General features: G+C 47.1%; 1 protein-coding gene across 1 annotated transcript in view; it reads left to right on the top strand.

Moving 5' to 3' along the window:
* The first annotated feature begins 720 nt into the window (after nucleotides 1–720).
* Nucleotides 721–25,634, top strand: part of TMA16 (translation machinery associated 16 homolog) — an 88,236-nt gene continuing 63,322 nt past the window's right edge. Inside the window, exon 1 of the mRNA XM_073576916.1 lies at nucleotides 721–927. Within this exon, the coding sequence (XP_073433017.1) occupies nucleotides 925–927 (3 nt within the window). The 5' untranslated portion in view covers nucleotides 721–924. The remainder of the gene's footprint in view (nucleotides 928–25,634) is intronic.

The raw sequence follows: 25,634 nt of genomic DNA, 5'->3' as shown, positions 1-25,634 counted from the left end.
GCTGCCATGGGGGGCTCAGGGAAGCAAGGAGGGAGCCACCTCCCTGCTGATGCTTCCCTTTAACCCCCGGTACACCGCGATCGTGTTTGATCGTGGTGTGCAAGGGGTTAACGTGTCCTGACACATTGTGGCGGTGTCAGCTGTGATAATTAGCTGACACCCGGCCGCGATCAGCGGCGCTCACCATGTGGGCGCCGCTGATCGCTATGACGTAATATTCCGTCCATGGGACTTAGGCTGTGTGCACACGCTGCGGATTTGGCCGCTGCGGACCCGCAGCAAAAAGGTGTACAGTAGCATGATTCCCTATGGGAATCAAAAACCGCAGTGCAGATGGTGCGGAATTTTCCGTGCGGATTATCTGCGGTTTTCAATCCGCAGAAAGAATTGACATGTCTGCGGATTCCGCTGCGGTTTGCCATCTCCTCCACTGAGGAGATGGAAAACCGCAGGGCAAAACCGCATGTATTTTGACCTGCGGTTTCACCTGCGGATTTTACAAAATCCGCGCGGATGAATCCGCACCTAATCCGCAGCGTGTGCGCACAGCCTCCAGTGTAGCCGACTGATCACTGTACAGTGTTGTCAGGAGCCCTCCCTCTGCAGTCACCTACAGCCCTGGGGACAGCAGGACGGTTTTAATATTTCATATACACATTATCAGCGTAACTGTTCATAATGCTCCCAATATAACAGCTGCTGGAATCGGAAAGAGCAATAATGTCAGTATCAGCTCAACCACAGGAGCACTCACAGCTCCTCCTGCCGCAGCCCCACACCACACGCTGGAGCTCGTCTCCGCCCACACACGTGACCGAGCACATGGCCGTGACGTCACGGAAGGTCCTACAGCTGAGTGAGATCCTACATTTATCCTCGAAGAGAGTCGGTGTATAAGTTGGTACCAGCGATTGTGACGTCACAATGGTGAGTGCGCGTTATATACCTGCACGGTGCAGCATCCCGGGAAATAAGAATGTGCTTGTTTTATGGGGTGGTAGAGACTTACACTACACGTGTCTGCTGAAGATAGGGACTCACTATATCATACACATGTCTGTGGTGGTAATAGAGGCATATTCCATAGTGTGCACGTGTCTGTGGTGGTAATAGAGGCATATTCCATAGTGTGCACGTGTCTGTGGTGGTAATAGAGACATATTCCATAGTGTACATGTGTCTGTGGTGGTAATAGAGGCATATTCCATAGCGTACACGTGTCTGTGGTGGTAATAGAGGCATATTCCATAGCGTACACGTGTCTGTGGTGGTAATAGAGGCATATTCCATAGCGTACACGTGTCTGTGGTGGTAATAGAGGCATATTCCATAGCGTACACGTGTCTGTGGTGGTAATAGAGGCATATTCCATAGCGTACACGTGTCTGTGGTGGTAATAGAGGCATATTCCATAGCGTACACGTGTCTGTGGTGGTAATAGAGGCATATTCCATAGCGTACACGTGTCTGTGGTGGTAATAGAGGCATATTCCATAGCGTACACGTGTCTGTGGTGGTAATAGAGGCATATTCCATAGCGTACACGTGTCTGTGGTGGTAATAGAGGCATATTCCATAGCGTGCACGTGTCTGTGGTGGTAATAGAGGCATATTCCATAGCGTACACGTGTCTGTGGTGGTAAGAGACATATTCCATAGTGTACACGTGTCTGTGGTGGTAATAGAGACATATTCCATAGCGTACACGTGTCTGTGGTGGTAATAGAGGCATATTCCATAGCGTACATGTGTCTGTGGTGGTAATAGAGGCATATTCAATAGCGTACACGTGTCTGTGGTGGTAATAGAGACATATTCCATAGTGTACACGTGTCTGTGGTGGTAATAGAGACATATTCCATAGTGTACACGTGTCTGTGGTGGTAATAGAGACATATTCCATAGTGTACACGTGTCTGTGGTGGTAATAGAGGCATATTCCATAGTGTACATGTGTCTGTGGTGGTAATAGAGGCATATTCAATAGCGTACACGTGTCTGTGGTGGTAATAGAGACATATTCCATAGTGTACACGTGTCTGTGGTGGTAATAGAGACATATTCCATAGCGTACACGTGTCTGTGGTGGTAATAGAGGCATATTCCATAGCGTACACGTGTCTGTGGTGGTAATAGAGGCATATTCCATAGCGTACACGTGTCTGTGGTGGTAATAGAGGCATATTCCATAGCGTACACGTGTCTGTGGTGGTAATAGAGGCATATTCCATAGCGTACACGTGTCTGTGGTGGTAATAGAGGCATATTCCATAGTGTACACATGTCTGTGGAGGTAATAGAGGCTTATTCCATAGCGTACATGTCTGTGGTGGTAATAGAGGCATATTCCATAGCGTACACGTGTCTGTGGTGGTAATAGAGGCATATTCCATAGCGTACACGTGTCTGTGGTGGTAATGCAGATGCATATATCATATACCCTGCTGTGACCACAACCTTTACTCCACATGCAGTGCTCATACTTTGTACACATGATCTCCTTCACGCCTGTTACTTGTGGGTTTGGGCTAGTTTTCCGCCTGCATGTGAATAAATGCTGCTTCTTTCCTACTTTTGTAAAATTCAGCTCAAAATTCTTTTTGGAGAAATGTTACTGTATAAAACCTAATGTGATAACTCAAAACAAGTTGCAATAAACTCCCACTGATTCCCAGCAGAGTTAAGGCCCCATCACACACATCGAGATCGCTGATTTTGTGACGTCACAGCGATCTCGCCAGCGACATCGCTGTGTGTGACACACATCGGTGACCAGCCCCCCTGCCGGATATCGCTGATTGTGCAGGATCGTCCTGGGCCATTTTTTGAACGTTGGTCTCCGGCTGGCCAGCACGCATCGCGTGTGGCAGCGGGAGACGAACGATCAGCGACGCTGCACGCTGGTATCTAAGGTAAACAGTGGGTTTCTAAGAGCCGCACGGCTCTTGGATACCCGTTGTTTACCCTGGAAACCAGCGTGCATGCTGGTATCTAAGGTAAACAGTGGGTATCCAAGCGCCGCACGGCTCTTAGAAACCCGCTGTTTACCTTAGATACCAGCTTGGTCGCTGGTCCTGATCGCTGGAGGGGCTGTCTAACGATGTCCCAGCGATCCCATCCATGTCGGATCATTGGTGGGATCGCTGGGACATCGTTATGTGTAACGGGGCCTTTAGGCAGTCCAGTCATTCTAGGGGACTTGGTATCATTTCATCTGATCAGTAGCTGTAGGCCATCAGTCTGGGGTGGTGTCCAATTGCTCTCAACATTAGCCGTGCCCTCAACAATGCAGTTACTGGGAAAATCTGCCTAACCACGGACACATAAACAAATGCTTTTGGGCAGGGACGGTACATCTCGCTGACGGTACACTGGGATAACATAGTGGAAGCCGGAACACAGTCAGACCTTGGAATGGAACACATCCTCTAGACCCCGAGGATTGCGGGCCCTAGGTCAGTCAGGGTTGACCCCACAGTCTACAGCTCCTGCACCTCATCCTCCTCCTCTTCAGCCTCCATCTCTGAAATGACATTAGTCACAAGCTGGAATCACTGCCTCAGCCAAGCGGTATCAGGCTGTGCTGAAGCGAATATGCTTAGGTGACGAACCGCACAATACTGAAGAGTTGTTGACAGCTCTGAAAGAGCAGGCAGATCTTTGGCTGAACCTACAGCCAGGTATGGTCATGTGTGACAATGGCTGGAACCTGGTTGCGGCTCCAAGGCGAGATGAGCTCACACACGTACCATGCCTGGCCCATGTGCTTAACCTCGTGGTTCAGCGTTTTCTCAAAGCCTACCCGGAGTTGCCGGATCTGCTTGTCAAAGTACACTGCCTGTGTGCCCATTTTAGAAAGTCAGCTACAGCTTCCGCCGCCCTTGCCGTGCTTCAGTAGCGTTTGCAGCTTCCGGCTCACCGACTGGTGTGTGATGTCCCCACATTTTGGAACTCGACACTGCAGATGTTGGAAAGGATTTATGAGCAGAAGAGGGCAGTTGTTGACTACCAGCATCAACAAGCCATTGGTATTCAGTTCAGACTCCACACATAAGACTTCAGGAGTGGACATGAATCTCAGACATATGTGCCATCCTCCAAAACTTTGAGAACTCCACCAAGATGGTGAGCGGCGATGGTGCAATAATTGGCATCGCCATCCCGCTTCTCTGTTTTCTGAAACGCTTTCTGAGACGCTCTCTGCTCACAATCAAAGAAGATGCATTGCAGGTTAAGCACGATGAGATGGAGCAAGGAACCATACAGGGAGATTACACATCCCAGCCTCCTCTCATCCCAACGTGGATTGGGTGACAATGAGGAGGAGGAAGAACAGGAACTAGTTTCATGCGCTATAGACGGTACTACCTGCACAACTGTCATACCGTCTGTTTAGCGTTGATGACCTGAGGACAAGGAGTAGGAAGAGAAGAGCATGATCAGTCGTCCTCTTGGTGAGGACACAAAAGTCTTGCATGTTAGTAGTCAGTCACGCATGATTGAGTTTGTTACGCTGCCTTTCATGTGAGCCTCGCATTCTCAAAATTTTGGGTGACAGTCATTAAAGGTTGGTGACACTTCTAGACCCATGCAACTAGTAGAACTATCTCTTATTCCCAAGGTGGACAGGTCTCCTAAGGTGGGGCAGTATCAGAAGGCCCTTGTTGCGGAATTATTTAAAAAAAAATTCCCATCTGAAAACGCTGGCGGCAGAGGTCACAGTTCGTTGGACAACCAAGAAGTACAGGCGAGAGAGACACAATTCCAATCCAGCAGAGGCAGGGGAATACTGGCGAAGTTCTGGAAGAGGTTTCTCAGACCCTCTTATCGCACAGGCCCTGGGGCGCATGTTAGTCTCACAAGGAGTGCAAAGTTTGGGAAGATGCTGAGGGAGTACTTTGCTGACCATACTAACATCCTTTGTGATTCCTCTGTGCCTTTTAATTATTGGCTCTTATAAAAATAAACAAGGGCTGGATTGGGCCAGATTTGTCAACAACACCGTATGATAGCAGCTTAACGTAAATTCAAATCTAGTGTCTTTTTTTGGGGAGGTCTATTCCCATTCACCTCTTCACACCTACACATGAGTACCTTATTTTTTGCTTTGTAAGAAGCACTTTTTTCCCCCAAATTTGGGGGGAAAATGGGGGTGCGTCTTGCAAAGCGAACATGCCTTACCATAGGCCGTGATCAGGGGGTGTCCGGGTATTCGGCAGTTGCTGGCCAGTGCTGCGGGTGCCAGGGCTGTGGAGTCGGAGTCGGTGCTCATTTTGGTGGAGTCGGAGTTGGAGTCGGTATAAAATGGACCGACTCCGACTCCTAAAATATATAATAAATTGGGTACAGTAATTCAATGCAGGATGTGCTGAATATTTTTTCATAGGAGTTTGGGAAAGTTATGAAATGTCCTATAAATGGCTGTTATATTCCTGATCTAAGGCTACATTCACACACAGCGTTTTTCCTGTGTTTTTTGAGGATACGTTTTTCAGCTGCAAAAGTTGATCATCTTTTTAAAAAACTGCATCACCTGAAAGGTTTTTGAGCTCATAGATAATGTTCTCAATAGCAAAAGCAGATTAGAAATCTGCTCTATCTATCCATTTATCCATATCTGTCTATCCATATCGTATCTGTACCAAAAAGAATGAAAACCGGGTAGTACACCAATATATATTCTGTTCTATCTAAATATCTTGATTATTGGATCATAAAAATGATTAAATGTCTGAGGTTCACATTGTACTACAATACATTTTTCACTTAAATATAAGCAATATGTGTGGGAGTCGGAGTCGTGGAGTCGGAGTCGGAGTTGGAGTAAGGGAAATTGAGGAGTCGGAGTCGCAGGTTTGGCTTACCGACTCCACAGCCCTGGCGGGTGCCTCCGGTGCCCAGCGGTGCTCCGTGTGTGTCGGGCGCTGCCCCAGGGCTCTGCTGACACTTTGTGACAGGCCAGAGCCCCGGCATTTCCACGGTTCCCTGTATGTGTGGTGGTTCTGTATGTGTGGTGGTTCCAGTAAAAAATGGCCGCAGGCGCATGCGCAGATGTGATCTCGGGACCAAGATCTCGAGAGATGAGATCTCAGCGCTGAAATCTCATCTCTCGAGATCTTGGTCCCCAGATCGCGCATGCACCGGCGGCCATTTTTTACTGGAACCACCGCACATACAGGGAACCGTGGAAATGCCAGGGCTCTGGCCTGTCACAAAATGTCAGCAGAGCCCCGGGGCAGAACTGGACACACACGCAGCACCGCTGGGCAACGGAGGCACCCGCTGCACTGGCCAACAACCAGTTGGTCTCCCACAGGAAAACAGTATGGGAGACCAACTTCCTAATAATGGGAACATTGTTTTCAGGAGGCCTGTTGTTAATTCGCTTTCTGGCCTCCCTCTGGTTATTACTGAAGGTAGTGGAGCTGGTCAGATCGACAGAGGGGTTGTGAGTTCTCTTTCTGGGCACCCTCTGGTGGTTACTGGAGGTAATGGAGCTGATCTGATTGACAGAGGCTTGCCACCTGATAATGATGATGACGATTGGAGATCTGGGGTTTCAGATTGGGATTTAAGACAGCCGACTCCCTCTATCCCTGCTGGTGATTTGCTTCCAGTTCCTCCTGAGGTCTGATTTCTCCAGGTCTGTCCCTGCATGTTCAGCTAAGTGGTTTATTTGCTATTCTGTTTGCATTTGATCTGTTTTTTTTCTATCTCTTCTTGGTGCGGGTCTGCCAGCTCCGGCTGGGGTTGTGTTGAACCACCACCCATATGTTATTGCTTGTGCCAGTTTGTTTTATCCCCTGTTAGATTGGTCTCTTTTTGCTCTGCTTTCAGAATATACCAGAGTGCTGATATAGTGGGGGGCGAAGTCGTGTGACTTCAGTGTTTCTTGCATCAGACGTGTTGGACTTTTTGCAGGGTTTTTGCGTGATTGCAGACAGTGTCTTTCCTTTCCTGTCTAGTCAGTGTGGGCCCCATCATTTGCTCAGTCTATTTTCCTGCCTGTGTTTGTGTTTTCAGCTTGTCTCACCGACAATATATGTTTGGGGGCTATCTATTCCTTTGGGGTCTGCTCTGGGGCAGTTTAGATTTCCCCTTTCTTGCTTTAGGCTTACTTAGCTCTCCGGCTGTGCCGAGGCGTCTAGAATCATCGTAGGTACGCTTCACGGCTACTGCTAGATGTGTGGATAGGATCAGGGGTCTGCAATCCACTTAAGTACCAACCTCTCTGGTTTTCTGTGGCTTAGCCTGGACCTGTTCTCCTCCTCGGTGACTCATTCATAACAGAATCACCAGTCTAACTGTAGACTCTAGGGTACTCCAAAGAAGGAAAGAATTAAAAAAAAAAGTGTCAGGATTTTTTTAAATATATTTTTTCCTCTTTTTTTTTCTTGGGCTGCAGGAGGAGATTTTTTTTTGTCTCTAAATGGAGACTAAGCAATTGTCTGATTATTTTGAGCAGCTCGCTGCCGAAGTGCAGGGAATTTCTGCCTATCTCGCTCAATCATCTGCTGTTGAACCAAAAATCCCTACTCCTGATGTGTTTTTTGGGGATCGGTCTAAATTTTTGAATTTTAAGAATAATTGTAAACAATTTTTCCTTTGAAACCTAACTCATTGGGGAGCTCTGTGCAGCAGGTTAAAATTGTCATTTCCCTGCTGTGCGGCGATCCCCAGGATTGCGCCTTTTCTTTGACACCCGGAGATCCTATTCTGGCTAATGTGGACGCGTTTTTTCAAGCCTTGGGGTTGTTGTATGATGAACCTAATGCTATTGATCAAGCTGAGAAAACCTTATTGGCATTGAACCAGGGTCAGGATTCTGCAGAGTTGTATTGTCAAAAATTCCAAAAGTGGGCGGTTCTTACTAAATGGAATGACGATACCCTAGCAGCTCTCTTTCGGAAGGGTTTGGCAGAAATCGTAAAAGATGTTATGGTGGTATTTCCTGTTCCCTCTGGTCTAGAAAATTCTATGTCATTGGCCATTCAAATTGATTGGCATTTACGTGAACGTAAAACTACACGAGAGGAGTTGCGGCCTTTCAAACGAATGTCTGAACCCATGCAATGTGGTAGGGTTTTGTCTAGGGCGCAACGTCAGGAGTTTAGATGGTGTAATCAGCTGTGTTTTTTCTGTGGAGACGCCTCTCATACTATTTCCATCTGCCCTAAACGAGAAAAGCGTTTTGCTCACACATTTGCAGTGGGCAGTGTACAGCCTAAGTTTTTTTTTGGCGATTACCCTGATCTGCTCCTTGTGTACATTTTCCGCTAAGGCTTTTTTAGATTCAGCAGCTTTGAATCTGATGGATTTGGACTTTGCTAAACGTTGTGGTTTTCCCATGATACCCCTGCGGACTCCTATCCCTTTGAGGGGTATTGATGCTACTCCTTTGGCGGTGAATAAACCCCAGTTTTGGACCCAGGTGATAATGCGGGTCACCCCGGACCACCAAGAAAGTTGTAAATTTTTGGTGTTGCACAATTTGCATGATACTATTGTTCTGGGTTTTCCTTGGTTGCAAACTCATAATCCTGTTTTGGATTGGAAATCTGTGTCTGTGGTGAGTTGGAGTTGTCAATGTGTTCTTAGTGACACTCCGGTTTTCTCCACCTCTCCCCAGTCTCATGATATTACTGTCTATTTGGCTGATTTTTCTGATGTATTTAGTGAGAGTAAGTCTGCGTCTTTGCCTCCTCATAGGAGTTATGACTGTGCAATTGAGTTAAAGCCCGGGTGTAAATTTCCCAAGGGTCGGCTTTTCAATTTATTGGTACCCGAACATGATGCTATGCGATATTATATCAAGGAGTCGTTGGAGAAGGGTCATATTAGACCATCCTCTTCACCTTTAGGTGCTGTTTTTTTTTTTTTTGTTTTTTTTGTGGCCAAGAAAGATGGTTCATTAAGGCCATGTATTGACTTTCGTTCCCTTAGCAAAATCACTGTTAAATATCAGTACCCGTTACCCCTGATTTCTGATTTATTTTTCAGAGTTAAAAGTGCCTGTTGGTTTACCAAGCTTGACCTCAGGGGGCATAGAATCTTATTCGCATCAAGCACGGGGATGAATGGAAGACGGCGTTTAATACTCCGGAGGGACATTTTGAGTACCTGGTGATGCCTTTTGGGCTCACTAATGCCCCTTCTGTCTTCCAATCTTTTATGATATATATATATATATATATTTTCCGGTTGTGTTCAGCCCACTTCTTTGAAGGCTCTCCAGAAGTTTTTGGGTTTTGCTAATTTCTACCGTAAATTTATAAGTAATTTTTCTGGTATTGTTAAACCACTGACTGATTTGACCAAAAAGATCCGGTGACTTCTAAGATGAATCCCTGTGCCTTCTTTTCTCGAAAATTCTCCCCATCTGAACTTAACTATGACGTGGGGAATCGAAATTGTTGGCCATGAAATGGGCATTTGAAGAGTGGAGACAGTGGTTGGAGGGAGCTAGACATCAAGTTGTGGTCCTCACCGACCACAAGAATTTGATTTATCTTGAATCAGCCAAATGCTTGAATCCTAGACAGGCTAGATGGGCCTTGTTTTTCACGCGTTTTAATTTTGTGGTCTCTTTTCTTCCGGGCACTAAGAATGTTAAGGCGGATGCCCTTTCTAGGAGTTTCTTTGCGGATTCTCTTGATGTGACCGAGCCTACTACCATTATAAATGAGGGTGTAGTTCTTTCCGCTATTTCACCTGATTTGAGAAGTGCCCTGGAGAAATTTCAGGAGGACAAACCTGAACGTTGCCCTATCGGAAAATTGTATGTCCCTGACCAGTGGAGGAAAAGAGTAATGTCTGAAATTCATTGCGCCGCGTTGGCTGGTCATCCAGGTATTTTTGGTACCATAGATTTGGTGAGTCGGTCTTTTTGGTGGCCTGCCTTATCTTGTGATGTCAGGAATTTTGTGCAGTCCTGTGGGACTTGTTCTCGGTCCAAGCCCTGTTCTCCTTCTAGTGGGTTGTTGATGCCCCTGCCGGTGCCCAGGAGGCCATGGATCTTCCTGTCTCTCAGGGAATGACTGACTGTTATCTGGGTGATTTGTGATAGATTTTCTAAGATGGTCCATCTTGTACCACGCCCAAAGTTGCCATCTTCTTCTGAGTTGGTGCCCTTGTTTTTACAACAGGTGGTTCGCTTGCACAGGATTCCTGAGAACATTGTGTTGGACAGAGGAGTCCAGTTTGTTTCCAGATTTTGGAGAGCTTTTTGTTCCAAACCGGGAATTCAGTTATCTTTCTCCTCTGCATTTCATCCTCAGACCAATGGGCAGACTGAGAGAACAAACCAGACTTTGGAGTCCTATTTGAGATGTTTCATATCTGCTGATCAGGATGACTGGGTCTTATTTTTGCCCTTGTCCGAATTCGCGCTAAGAAATAGAGCTAGTTCTGCCACTTTGATGTCGCCCTTTTTGTGTAACTTTGGGCTTCATCCTCTATTTTCTTACGGGCAAATGGAATCTTCGGCCTGCCCAAGTGTGGACTCTGTGGTAGAGAGAATGCAGCAGATTTGGGACCAAGTGGTAGATAAGTTGTCCCACTCTCAGGACAATAAGACCATTGGTCCCCGGTTTAAAGTGGGTGATATGGTTTGGTTGTCTTCAAAAAATATTCCTATGAATTCAAGCCTAGATTCATTGGACCATTCTGTAATGCTGTAGATAGGCCCCCTGATGTAACCGGAAATATAAGAAAAAAGAGTTAGATTATACTCACCGGGGGGCGGTCCGGTCTTGGTTGGATGGGTGTTGCGATCCGAAGCCTCCCATCTTCATACGATGCCGTCCTCTTCTTTTCTTCCTGTTTTGGCTCTGGCACAGCCGCACTGCTCTGCCCTGTTGAGGGCAGAGCAGAATACTGCAGTGCACAGATGCCGACAAGACGGATTTCTTCAATCCAGGTATTGTTGTAATTAGTGTAACAGCGTCAACCTTACAATGCCTGTAGTTTACTTAGCAAAATCCTGATGACAGGTTCACTTTAAAAGTTTTGGTAGAGCTTTCACAAACTGCTTCATCAGTTCAAACTTAATGTCGAGTGGTTTCAGGACAACTTTAGTGGGATCAACAACTTTCCACAACTGTGTTCTTGAGTCCAGGTTGCAAACTTGTTCTCGATAGCAAACTTTTTTGGCTCCAGTGATGAGTCCCATTCACACAAAAAGCATAGGTACTTTGTGTATCATCCTTGCTGTCCAAGGAGCAAAGAGAGAATTTTGAGATATCCATCATTGACCATCTTTGATCCTCATAATTATGTTTCTTGAGAAAAAAAAGTCTAAATTCTCATAGCTTTTCTTCATGTGCACAGAACGTGCTTCAGACACTGACGTATTTTTCAGACTATAAGACGCATCGGACCTTAAGACACACTCCAAATTTTGGGGTGGAAAATAGCAGAAAAAAAGATTTTTATAAGATGGGGGTCCGTCTTATTGTCCAAATTTAAGGTATCTTACCTGAGGGCTGAAGGTGGTACAGCAGAGTCACAGGAGGCATGGTCCCTTCCTCAGGATAAGAGAAGTGGGGCAATGCTGCAGGTCCGGGGTCTGGTGTCGGCGATGCTAAAGTTCGGTGTGGGCTGTAGGGAGTGCACCTTAGCAGGGTCCTTTCCTTTGGATGCTAGAAATGTAGCGACGCCACGGCCTGGTGTCCACAGGGGGTTGCGGCAGTGGGGTTGCGGCAGTGGTGTGGCGGCGGCAGAGGTGCGGTGATGCTGAGGTGCGGTGGGCGGTATGGAGTGCACCTGGACAGGGTCCCTTCCTCAGGTGTGACGACGCTGTGGCCCGATGTCCAAGGCGAGCAGAGTCGGGTTAATCACGGGTTTCTTGGTGGCAGCGGCCAACGTCCTGAGGCCGCACGTGCGCCGATTGAGTTATCCGCTTCCCGGGGCTTCAGGAAAATGGCCGCGGTAGGCCGCGCGTGCGCTGGTGGAGATCGCTGCAGCCATTTTCATGAAGCCGAGATCTCAATCTGCGTACTCTGCTTCAGGAAAATGGCCGCCATCTCAATCTGCGCACACTTGGCCATTTTCCTGAAGCCTCGGGAAGCAGAGAACTCAATCTGCGCACGCGCGGCCTCAGGAAGATGGCCGCTGCCATCACCGAGAAACTGAAGATTCTTCTGGCTCTGCTCTCCGTGGACACCGGGTCGCGGCGTCACCCCACCTGAGGAAGGAACCCTGCTCAGGTGCACGCTGTACCGCCCACCGCACCTCAGCATCGCCACACCTCTGCCGTCGCCACACCACTGCCGCAACCCGCCTGTAAGCCTCCGTTCGCACTATAAGACGCAACCCCCATTTTCCTCACAATTTTTTTGGGGAAAAGTGCGTCTTATAGTCCGAAAAATACAGTACTTGCTGCCATTGTGTAGTAGCACAGCTTTCAGACTTTTTTTTGTATGAATCAATAAAGTTGATAACTCGCTCATATTGTACGCAATTTTAAAGCCTGGGAACATCACTGAAATACACTACATTAGAGCGCTGTATTGAGAGATGTATGAAAGGAATTCATTTTCTCTGCTCCTATACCATGAAAAACAGGTACCAGGAGCTAGCAAACTCTTTTACTTTAGTCTAGAGCCTAAACGTTCTGCAGAATGTTTCAGAAGGTCTAAGTTCCTGACTAAATAATTTAATTTGAGCTGTGAAAAAAGCTGTGGCTCGTTGGGACGATTGTGAAAGAAAGTCTTCGTCAGAATACTGTTCTTCATATTCTGAATCTTCCAAATCTGGTTTATCTTCAAGTTTATCCTGAGGAGAAGGGACAGAGGTATTCCTGGACTGTGAGGCACAGGGAGAACCGCTGACAGGAGGTGCAGGTATATATCTTCCTGCTTATTTTTAAGGTTCAATCCCTTTCACGTACAAAAGTAGCAGTCTGTAACAACCTTGCTGGCATCACTGCATGGCCTCCCATCCCCCGCACACCAACTTACTTTCTGCTTCAATCCATGCTGTGAAATCTGTCTGTTGCCAGCCCTGAGCTCCATGTGCTATGCCTCTTGTTTTCCTGCTTGCTCTCCATGTTTCCTGACTGTGTGTATAGGGGGTGGCGCCTGAACTCTCTGGTTCTTATGCAGTCTGGGTGCACCTGGGTAATCTGTCCCTGACCAATCACCTGGAGCCCTTGACTATTTAGTTTCACCACTCCCACTGACACATTGCCTGTGCAATGTCTAAACTCAGTTAGCTCCTTGCTGCTGAACTAGCCAGGCCCTGTTCTGTGTATCTCCTTCTCTGTAGGAATACTCTGTCTCGCTTTGTACCTTGTCCGCCTGCCAGGGGGCAGAATATCCTGGCCCTTGAGTCTTGGTCTTTGTGTCTTTGTCTGTGTCTCTGTCTGAACTCAGTCTTACCTTTGTCTATCAGTCTCCCTTTCTCCTTGTCCGTGGCTCCCTTCCTTGCTGTGTTTTTCCTTGTGTCCTTCCTGTCTGTGCATCTGCACTCTAGCCGCTCTGTCTGCACGGCTCCTGCTGCCGCTGCAGAACCTCTTGCTGCAGCTTCTCTCCACAGACCTTGTGGTTCTGCTTTGCTCCAGTCCTGCTGCTGCAGAACCCCTTGCTGCAGCTTCTCTCCACAGACCTTGTGGTTCTGCTTTGCTCCAGTCCTGCTGCTGCTGCAGAACCTCTTGCTGCAGCTTCTCTCCACAGACCTTGTGGTTCTGCTTTGCTCCATTCCTGCTGCCGCTGCGGAACCTCTTGATGCAGCTTCTCTCCACAGACCTTGTGGTTCAGCTTTGCTCTACTCCTGCTGCCGCTGCAGAACCTCTTTCTGCAGCTTCTCTCTCCACTCCTGCCTTCACCTGCACCTCCCGTGTGAACAGGTCCAAACCTGTTCCTTCATATTCCACGCCTGCCTGCATCCATACCTGCATCTCCTGTGTGAACAGGTCCAAACCCGTTCCTTCATATTCCACTCCTGCCTGCCTGCATCCGTACCTGCACCTCCTGTGTGAACAGGTCCAAACCTGTTCCTTCATATTCCACTCCTGCCTGCCTGCATCCATACCTGCACCTCCTGTGTGTACCTACCTGTTCCTTCTCAAGCCGTGCCCGCTTGCCCAGTGTCTCCAAGCCATGCCTCCAAGCCGTGCCTGCCTGCCAGTGTACCAAGCCGTGCCTGCTTGCCCAGTGTCTCAGCCTGCTTGTCACTCGCACCTGTCCAGGTGTCCTGTTCCCGAGTGGGATCAGCAGCCACAGCCAGACACCACCCTGGAGTGGCACCCGGCAGCTACCTGCCGCACAAGCCTGACCTCACCATCAGAGGCTCCAGTGAAGACCAAGGTAGCTGTCGCAGTCACGCCCCTTCCACGGTAGTCTGGTCTGTGGCACAGTGGGGCCACAACCCCCGGCTCGCGCCATTCAGCCAAGGCGCGAGCGTGACAGTTTGCACAGGCCATGGTCCCCGCTGAGTCCCATGTCCTTCCGCTCGCAGAGCGTCATGAACCTGTGTTCCGCCAGTATGAGCAACCAGAGGAATTTGTTCCGTCCTGCGTGGTTCCGATTGTGGAGACCTCTGAACCAATCATCGTCTCCAATGCCCTCTACAGTCAGCTCCTGGCCTATGAAGAGCACGACCCAGCAGACCCGCCTAGGTTCTATGGGGACCCTAAAGAGTGCCAAGGGTTCCTGAAGAAATGCCTGCACTACATCCTGCAGAATGTAGCTTGTTTCCCCTCTGACCGGGTCAAGGTGGGATACATCATGTCCTACCTAGCTGGTGATGCCTTGATATGGATCTGTCCCCTTTGGGAAGCAGGGGACCCTGTCGTCATGAGCCTGGGGGCCTTCCTGGTGGCCTTCCGTAAAGTGTTCGACATGCCTCGTCCAGCTGTTCTTGAAAAGTCTTCCCCTCCAAGCTTCCAGAGACAAGAGGAACCTGTGGATGAATCGTCTAAACCACCTTTGACAGTCCAGCCATCACCTGTTCCACAGTCTGCCGTTGCAGCCTCCCGTGCAAGATCCAAGAGGTCTAAAAAGAAGCGGGCCAAGTTGCAGCCGGAATCTGGCCTCTGTCCTGTGAAGCCTGTACTCCAGAACGCTGGGCCAGTAGAAGAGGCTGTCCCTGGCGAGAGTACTCCCTCTCCATTTAAACTCTTTAACTGTTTCTCTGCCTTCAGGGAGCTTTGGTGTATTTAAGTCGCCAGTCTTACAGAGTCAGTGTGTGGTCTCTGTCATACAGCTCCCGAAGCCGGCGTGGGCGTTGTCTCGAGGTGGCCGAGCCCTATTGGAGAACAGTCTAGTCCTGCAAGGACAACTACAGCTCCAGGTCGGAGCTTTGTATACGAAGAAGTTCGTCTTCCATTTGCTGTCTGGTATGCCCATGGGTCATTCTGAACCAGAGATCCTGATGCCCATTTATGTTTGGAGACCCAGCAAGGCACCACACTTGAAACAACCAAGTGACAAGAGGTGTCTGGTTCCCTTGTGTCGCATTCAGTCAGCAAAGTCGTCTTCTTTGCCTGGTTTGCTAGTCGCCGAGTCAAGGTGTCAGGATGCCTCTGAAGAGGGGGAGGCGGTCTCAGTCTCCTCACACGTCCCCAGCGACTATACCAGTGTCCTGCTCCCAAGAGCACCCCTGCCTCTTGATTGTCTTCCCCAGGATAAAGGGCTGAAGATGGATCCTGAGTGTATGCCTTCAGCTCCCCTGTGGCCCAGGGGCGAAGGTCCCAAGACAGAGCTTTACCCATTATCTAACCAGGAAGATGTGGTCCAGTTTTTTCAGGGTAACAGGCTGAAGTGGCTCCCTTTATGTATGCCTCCAGCTTCCATTTGGCAGGTGGGTGAAGATGTTGGAGCAGTGACCTACCTATCTCCATTTCTCACCAACCAGGAGGAGGAGGTCCAATTTTTCTGGCACATCGGGCGGAGGTCGGACTCGGTGATGGTGTCTTCTGTTTCTAGCTGGCCGGCTGATGTAGGGGTCAAGTCTGAAGCTTCCAGGTCCCTGCCTTCTGCCATTCAGGAGGAAGAAGTCTTTGTACCCTCTGTGTTGGAAACTGACTCCCTTGGGCACCAAGAAACCGGGCAATCTGGGATTCCTGATGGCACACATACTCCACCCTACCTAAAGGATGTCGTGTCAACCTGGACTGTGTGTGGTCCCACACTCCTTCTTCAGGCCATTCTGGCAGGCTTAAGGAAGAGGGGCCGTAAAGGGGGGGGTACTGTAACAACCTTGCTGGCGTCACTGCATGGCCTCCCATCCCCCGCACACCAACTTACTTTCTGCTTCAAGCCATGCTGTGAAATCTGTCTGTTGCCAGCCCTGAGCTCCATGTGCTATGCCTCTTGTTTTCCTGCTTGCTCTCCATGTTTCCTGACTGTGTGTATAGGGGGGCGGCGCCTGAACTCTCTGGTCAGGGACAGATTACCCAGGTACACCCAGACTGCATAAGAACCAATCACCTGGAGCCCTTGACTATTTAGTTTCACCACTCCCACTGAAACATTGCCTGTGCAATGTCTAAACTCAGTTAGCTCCTTGCTGCTGAACTAGCCAGGCCCTGTTCTGTGTATCTCCTTCTCTGTAGGAATACTCTGTCTCGCTTTGTACCTTGTCCGCCTACCAGGAGGCAGAATATCCTGGCCCTTGTGTCTTTGTCTGTGTCTCTGTCTGAACTCAGTCTTACCTTTGTCTATCAGTCTCCCTTTCTCCTTGTCCGTGGCTCCCTTCCTTGCTGTGTTTTTCCTTGTGTCCTTCCCGTCTGTGCATCTGCACTCTAGCCGCTCTGTCTGCACGGCTCCTGCTGCCGCTGCAGAACCCCTTGCTGCAGCTTCTCTCCACAGACCTTGTGGTCCTGCTTTGCTCCAGTCCTGCTGCTGCAGAACCCCTTGCTGCAGCTTCTCTCCACAGACCTTGTGGTTCTGCTTTGCTCCAGTCCTGCTGCCGCTGCAGAACCTCTTGCTGCAGCTTCTCTCCACAGACCTTGTGGTTCTGCTTTGCTCCATTCCTGCTGCTGCTGCGGAACCTCTTGATGCAGCTTCTCTCCACAGACCTTGTGGTTCAGCTTTGCTCTACTCCTGCTGCCGCTGCAGAACCTCTTTCTGCAGCTTCTCTCTCCACTCCTGCCTTCACCTGCACCTCCCGTGTGAACAGGTCCAAACCTGTTCCTTCTTTCATTCTTGCCTGCCTGCATCCATACCTGCACCTCCTGTGTGAACAGGTCCAAACCTGTTCCTTCATATTCCACTCCTGCCTGCATCCATACCTGCACCTCCTGTGTGAACAGGTCCAAACCTGTTCCTTCATATTCCACTCCTGCCTGCCGGCATCCATACCTGCACCTCCTGTGTGTACCTACCTGTTCCTTCTCAAGCCGTGCCCGCTTGCCCAGTGTCTCCAAGCCGTGCCCGCTTGCCCAGTGTCTCCAAGCCGTGTCTCCAAGCCATGCCTCCAAGCCGTGCCTGCCTGCCAGTGTACCAAGCCGAGCCTGCTTGCCCAGTGTCTCAGCCTGCTTGTCACTCGCACCTGTCCAGGTGTCCTGTTCCCGAGTGGGATCAGCAGCCACAGCCAGACACCACCCTGGAGTGGCACCCGGCAGCTACCTGCCGCACAAGCCTGACCTCACCATCAGAGGCTCCAATGAAGACCAAGGTAGCTGTCGCAGTCACGCCCCTTCCAGGGTAGTCTGGTCTGTGGCACAGTGGGGCCACAACCCCCGGCTCGCGCCATTCAGCCAAGGCGCGAGCGTGACACAGTCATTATGATTTTGCGGTTTCCTCCAAATCATAAGCTCACAAAAACAAAAGCTCTCTCCTTCTACACAGACAGGACACACTACACGTGGAGCCCACAACTTCTCCTGATCACCTAGTTTTACACCAAAGTACGCACAATACACTTTAGCAAAGTCCATAATTGTGACTTTTGTTGTTTCTTCACTACAACACAACCGTAAATGTAGCAAAAGTTGTCTGGTGAATTACACCCCCCCTTGTAGCCATTTCAATCACATTGTTAGAAACATATTCCACCACAGCCACTAACTACTGAATGTGATCGTGGTGCGTACACCACCACACTCTATGAATTCAAGAAAATCTGCCTTTGTTCCCCATAATATCAATCACAGTGCAGCGTTTGTTTCTTATATACTGCTGAGGTGAAGTGAAAGCTGTGCTATGATTGGATGCTATGGACAGCACCACACTCTTTGGAAGCTGGGTTAAGAACATTTTCTCTGCCCACAGCAGCCAATCGTAGCACAGCATCCAATGATGTCTAACCAATCTAATGACCCCAAAATTATCCACCAAAGGTCAAAGTATGGCGCAAGAAAAAGCCTATGGAGTCAGTATTTGTGGGAAAAAAAACTGTGATTACATTTTTTCTATATATTTACAGAATTCAGCGATCGAGAAAGTATATGAAAATCACCTTTTCTAACATTGTGGCCCTTACAGACCTGTGTAATCGTTAAAAAGAATAAACCTATGCAGAACAGTGTAAAATGCCTTTCCGTTCACATGTTTAGACTTTTAACGACTTTCTAATGATGAAGAGTTGTTATAAGAAGTGACTGGTTCGCTTTTCAGACGACTTTGCAATTTCGTACAGTGGTGTAGTAACCACTGTGTCCGCTAGGGGGCGCTGGGTGGATGTCCCAGGAGAAGGATGAATGGCAGAATACTGAATAGCCGTTATGTATCTCAAACTGGGTGGCTTTGAGATGGAGACTTATGTGTTGATCAGCAGTGATGCTGCTGAGGTGCTGCTTTAATGTGTCAGGGAGAAGTCTCCAGGTAACTAGGGAGATGGGCGGGCCAGTTATCTACAAACCCAACCAGGGGTGTGTTTAAGAGTGTCATAATAAAGTATATCTGTATGAATGCTTGAAGGACCTATGATGAGGTCATGGCCATGTGACCCGGTGGGCGTGGCTACGGACCATATAAGGTAACCAGAGTAGGTCACATGAGAGAGAGCGCATGGATCTGATTGGGTCATGTGGAAGGTCCCGGCAGGCCTAGGTGGAAGAAGGTGTGCTACCTTACTGAAGACCACGTGCTGAGGCTGCTGACCCGGGGAGGCCTGTGTATATTGGCTGTATGTGAGGAGGGATAAGCCTCCTGTGTTTTGCTGAGGCTCCAGGACTGAGCCTGAAATCATGGACACTTATGCTTGCTTTCGCCTGAGCTAAAGGCTATTCCTTGTGTTGTGTGCTGCTTTATGGGTTATGAAGCAATAAACCCTGTGAACTTTTAAAAGGATCGTGCCTCCTGATTGACTCCCGTGGCTCCTGAGCAAGTTGATTCCCTACAGTACATACAAGTAAGCTAAAAGAAATACAAGTAAAAAAAAAAAAAAAACTTTGCGGGGAAAATGCCAGAATAGATGCTTGAGGAAAAAGCACCCCCACTGTTTTCATGAAGAGTCTTCTGCTTGACAATGTCAGCGGGTACGCCGACGTCTTACAGAAGTCATGTGGCCGTACCCTTATGTGGAACTGTATATTTTCTGCTTTAGTTTGCTCTGTCTTCTGGGAGCTCTGTAACTTTAAGTTCAGTCATTATGTCAGCACGTGATAACCTGGAATATTTGGTGACCCAGACAGATACTGCCGTATATAGTAATTATCTGCGCATTTCTGTATGTTGTTAGAAGTGTAATCTGTAATGGCGGAGGAAAAATATCCATTTTGTGATCCATTGAAACATGACATTGGAAGCCCTTGCCATAAGTGGAATCTTCCTGACTACACGGCACAATGTAAATGGTAGATGTACAGATGACCCAAAGATCTTTATTACTTTCTGTATATTCTGAATCCTTTTTTGCCTCTTTTGATTGTGACTATTTGTAAAATATAGAAGTAACTTATTTACGGCACGCGTTCAGCTATGAAAGTTAATCACTGATGGTATGTACCGTATTCTATAGAATTTCTGCCCGTCTGTTTCTCCCTTCTAGAGGGTTTAATTGTCACAAGGGATATTAATCTACTGTATGTAGTCTAGTCCAGCGTTCCTTAACCCCTTCCTGACATCCGACGTACTATCCCATGGACGGGATAGTACGTCTACCGCGATCAGCGGCGCCCACGTGGTGAGCGCCGCTGATCGCGGCCGGGTGTCAGCTGATTATCACAGCTGACACCCGGCACAATGTGTCAGGGGCGGTCACGGACCGCCCCCGACACGTTAACCCCTTGCACACCGCGATCAAACACGATCGCGGTGTACCGGGGTTTAAAGGGAAGCATCGGCAGGGAGGGGGCTCCCTCCGTGCTTCCCTGAGCCCCCCACGGCAGCGCAATGTACAGCGCTGCTGCGGGGGGCTCCTTTCCTCCAGGCCCCCGAATCCAAGATGGCGACGGGGGCCTGAGGAAGCTGGCTTCCTCAGTGCCTGCAAAGCGCAGGCATGAGGAAGTCTTCTTCAATGCCTGTGACAGATTGCTGATCTGTCACAGTGATCTGTGATGTGACAGATCAGCGATCTGTCACAGGACAGTGATGTCCCACCTGGGACTATTTAATAAAGTAAAAAAAAGTGTAAAAATAATTAAAAAAAAATCGCCAAATATATTAGAAAAAAAATAAAAATATTCCCCCAATAAATCCATTTTTTGGAAATAATAAAAAAAAAAAAACAATAAAAGTACACATATTAGGTATCGCCGCGTCCGTAACGACCCGCCCTATAAAACTGTCCCATTAGTTAACCCCTTTAGCGAACCCCTTAAAAAATAAAAATAAAAAACGAAGCAAAAAATGATTTATTATCATACCGCCAAACAAAAAGTGTAATAACGCGCGATCAAAAAGACGCATATAAATATCCATGGTACCGCTGAAAACGTCATCTTGTCCCGCAAAAAACAAGCCACGACACAGCATCATCAGCGAAAAAATAAAAAAGTTATAGCTCGCTGAATAAAGCGATGCAAAAATAATTATTTTTTATATAAAATAGTTTTCATTGCATAAAACCGACAAAAACATAAAAAAAGACCTAAATGAGGTATCGCTGTAACCGTACTGACGTGAAGAATAAAACCTCTTTATCAATTTTACCACACGCGGAACGGTGTAAACGCACCCCCCCAAAAGAAATTCATGAAACGCTGGTTTTTGTTCATTCTGCGTCCCAAAAATCGGAATAAAAAGCGATCAAAAAATTCCACGTGCCCGAAAATGGTACCAATAAAAACGTCAACTCGTCCCGCAAAAAATAAGACCTCACATGACTCGGTGGGTCAAAAATTATAGCTCTCAATATGTGGTGATGCAAAAACTATTTTTACAATAAAAAGCGTCTTTTAGCGTGCGGCAGCCGCCAAACATAAAAACCGCCATAAATAGTAAATCAAACCCCCCGTTATCACCCTCTTAGTTAGGGAAAAATAATAAAATAAAAAAAATGTATTTATTTCCATTTTTCCATTAGGGTTAGGGCTAGGGGTGTGTTGGGTTAGGGTTAGGGCTAGGGTTAGGGCTAGGGGCGTGTTGGGGTTCGGGTTGGAGTTAGAATTGGGGGTTTCCACTGTTTGGGCACATCAGGGGCTCTCCAAATGCAACATGGCGTCTGATCTCAATTCCAGCCAATTCTGAGTTGAAAAAGTCAAATGGTGCTCCTTCCCTTCCAAGCTCTGCTATGCGCCCAAACAGTGTTTTACCCACACATGTAGGGTATCAGCCTACTCAGGACAAATTGCAAAACAATTTTTGGGGTCCAATTTCTCCTGTTACCCTTAGGAAAATAAAAAATTGGGGGCAAAAATATCATTTTTGTGGAAAAAAATGATTTTTTTATTTTCATGTCCGAGTGTTATAAACTTCTGTGAAGCACTTGGGGGTTCAAAGTGCTCACCACACATCTAGATAAGTTCCGTGGGGGGTCTAGTGTCCAAAATGGGGTCACTTGTGGGGAGTTTCAATAGTTTAGGTACATCAGGGGCTCTCCAAACGCACATGACACCCGCAGACCATTCCATCAAAGTCTGCATTCCAAAACGTCACTGCTTCCCTTCCGAGCCCCGACGTGTGTCCATACAGTAGTTTTCTCCCACATATGGGGTGTCAGCGTACTCAGGACAAATTGGACAACAACTTTTGGGGGTCCAATTTCTCCTGTTACCCTTGGGAAAATGAAAAAATTGGGGACTAATTGATCATGTTTGTGGAAAAAAATGATTTTTTTATTTTCATGTCCGAGTGTTATAAACTTCTGTGAAGCACTTGGGGGTTCAAAGCGCTCACCACACATCTAGATAAGTTCCTTAGGGGGTCTCGTTTCCAAAATGGGGTCACTTGTGGGGGTTTCCACTGTTTAGGTATATTAGGGGCTCTCCAAAGGCAACATGACACCCGCAGACCATTCCATCAAAGTCTGCATTCCAAAACGTCACTACTTCCCTTCCGAGCCCTGACGTGTGTCCATACAGTAGTTTTATCCCACATATGGGGTGTCAGCATACTCAGGACAAATTGCACAATAACTTTTAGGGTCCTGTTACCCTTGGAAAAATAAGAATTGAGGGTGAAAAGATCATTTTTGTGGAAAAAATATGATTTTTTTAATTGTATGGCTTTATGTTATAAACTTCTGTGAAGCCCATGGGGGTTCAAAGTTCTCACCACACATCTAGATAAGTTCCTTAGGGGGTCTAGTTTCCAAAATGGTGTCATTTGTGGGGGGTTTCCACTGTTTTGGTACATCAGGGGTTTTTCAAACGCGACATGGTGTCCGATCTCAATTCCAGCCAAAAACGTCAAATGGCGTTGCTTCCCTTCCGAGCTCTGCCATGCGCCCAAATAGTGGTTTACCCCCACATGTGGGGTATCATCGTACTCAGGACAAATTGCACAATAACTTTTAGGGTCCTGTTACCCTTGGGAAAATAAAAATTGGGGTGAAAAGATCATTTTTGTGGAAAAAATATGATTTTTTAATTGTACCGCTGTACGTTATAAACTTCTGTAAAGCCCTTGTAGGTTCAAAGTTCTCACCACATATCTAGATAAGTTCCTTGGGGGGTCTAGTTTCCAAAATGGGGTCACTTGTAGGGGGTTTCCACTGTTTAGGTACATCAGGGACTCTCCAAACGTGACGGCGTCCAATCTGAATTCCAGCCAATTTTGCATTGAAAAAGTCAAACGGCGCTCCTTCCATTCTGAGCTCTGCCATGCGCCGAAACAGTCGTTCCCCCCCACATATCAGGTATCTGCGTACTCAGGACAAATTGCACAATAACTTTTGCAGTTCAATTTCTCCTGTTACCCTTGGTAAAATAAAAAAAAATTGAACCTGAAGTATTTTTTTTATGAAAAAAAGTTAGTCATTTTTTTTAAATATTCAAAAAAATTCCTGTGACGCACCTAAGGGGTTAATAAACTTCTTGAATGTGGTTTTGAGCACCATAAGGGGTGCAGTTTTTAGAATGGTGTCACTTTTGGGTATTTTCTATCATATAGACCCCTCAAAGTGGCTTCAAATATGATGTGGTCCTAAAAATAAAATGGTGTTGTAAAAATGAGAAATCGCTGGTCAACTTTTAACCCTTATAACTTCCTAACAAAAAAAAATTTTGGTTCCAAAATTGTGCTGATGTAAAGTAAACATGTGGGAAATGTTAGTTATCAAGTTTTTTGTGTGCCGTATCTCTGTGATTTAAGGGCAAAAAAATTCAAAGTTGGAAAATTGCGAAATTTTCAAAATTTTCGCTAAATTTCCGTTTTTCTCACAAACGCAAGTTATTTGAATGAAATTTTACCACTAACATGAAGTACAATATGTCACGAGAAAACAATGTCAGAATCACCGGGATCCATGGAAGCCTTCCAGAGTTATGACCTCATAAAGGTACAGTGGTCAGAATTGTAAAAATTGGCCCGGTCATGAACGTGCAAACCACCCTTGGGGGTGAAGGGGTTAAAGAAGAAATAGAGCAAATGATGGACAGAGTCACATTTTCTTCATCCTATAGGCATTTCTTGCTTTCTGCCATTTCTCCTTATAATACCGTCTCGTGTGTTTTATACTGCTCACAGCTTTTTGGAGTTAATTTATACCCGTAATTTAGTTTTAAAGAAAACTTGTCACAGCACAACAGTGGCCAGTTTTTGGTCTTCTGTTATTCCCGCTGTTCCTGGGCATGCACATTTCTTTAAAATCTGCCATAATTTTCCAGAAATGAGCCATTTTCTTACGTACTAGTTATGTTCTTTACTAAGGAGGCGTTGCTTACAGGATATCTTTAGGCTGCTTTGCATTACATTTTTTCCATGCGAGCAACGCCGTTCTGGTAAAGATTATAAAATTTAGCTCTAGATAAAAAGGCTTATATCTTTGATATTATATGGCAGATTTAAACCGAACAGTGGGAATAAAACAAAAGCAAAAACTGGCCATATTTGACCTGGTGAGAGTTCCTCCTTAAAATACTAATTCTGAGACTAAGGGGTCGATTCTTAAAAGCTTTTACACCAGTTAAGCCGCAATTTTTTAGCGCAACAGAGGTTGCATACAAATTTTGCAACTTTTGGCGTTCTCACGAATCGGCTCTGTGTGTCAAATTCGTCAAAAGTGTCGGCATGTTGTACCCCTGAAATGCTACTCCAGTTCCTGATTGAAATAGAATTTCTAACAATCAACTCAAAAGAGGCACCAAATTCACTAAGTAGCATGCGCCTCTTAATTAATTCGGCACTTTCTTCTACAGCAAGACTGGCGGAACCCATGCGTGCGCTACACCAGTCTCTATGAATTGGCCGATTTATTGTCAATGAGCGTAATATCTATTATATACTTACCTTGTAATGTCTTTACATCCTGTTAAGTCCAGATGTGTCCGGATCCCAGAAATCCAAGCGTCGGAAGTTCACTGACCGCAATATTGGGACACCCAAGTGATGGGTGTCTCAATATGGAAACTGCTGGTGGTACCAGCCTCTTGCGCGGTACTGCCAGCGGAACACCGTCACACCACAGAAACACACATTGTATACGCCGTACGCACCACACACAGACACACTATATGCCGTACGCACCACACACACACACACACACACTGTGTATATGCCGTACGCAACACACTGTATACACCGTATGCAGCCTCTTGCACGGTACCACCAGTGGAACACCGTCGCGAACACACCGCTGTTGGGATCAGCCGAATGATTCACTGACCGCCGCCATCTTTGTACGGGGGAGCGCATGCGCAGTTTTAATGTGATCGCCGCTATCTGTCTGCTCAAAGATGGTGGAGAACTGATTTACTGTGCCTGCACGAATTTCGCACAGTGAATCATTCGGCTGATCCCAGCGGCAGATGCGCAACGTGTCTACAGGCAGAGGAATCCCAGTCACATTAAAGGGGTTTACCCACAAACGAAAGTTCATTTTAAAAATTGTCTGTGTCTGACCGTACGGAGCATACCACATCTCCTGGGCCGGGGAGGAAGCAAAAGACAATACTGACATTATAGCAAGGAATCACAGAGGATTCATTTTGTGAGGCAAAATATTTCTATGACTGTTTTAAGCAATATTTTCCCTCACAGAATGTATCCTCTGCGATCTCCTGCTGTAACCTCTCGATGCGATAGCATCGGGCCTCCATCTAGTGTATTATAATGGATGCAGAGAAAACGAAAGCGCAAAAATAAACT

Source organism: Dendrobates tinctorius, unplaced genomic scaffold (genome assembly GCF_039654945.1).
Source record: "Dendrobates tinctorius isolate UK_male_01 unplaced genomic scaffold, ASM3965494v1 ptg000008l, whole genome shotgun sequence".
Taxonomy (NCBI): Eukaryota; Metazoa; Chordata; class Amphibia; order Anura; family Dendrobatidae; genus Dendrobates; species Dendrobates tinctorius.
Note: the sequence above shows the minus strand (reverse complement) of the source record. Positions and strands in the feature narration are given on the sequence as shown.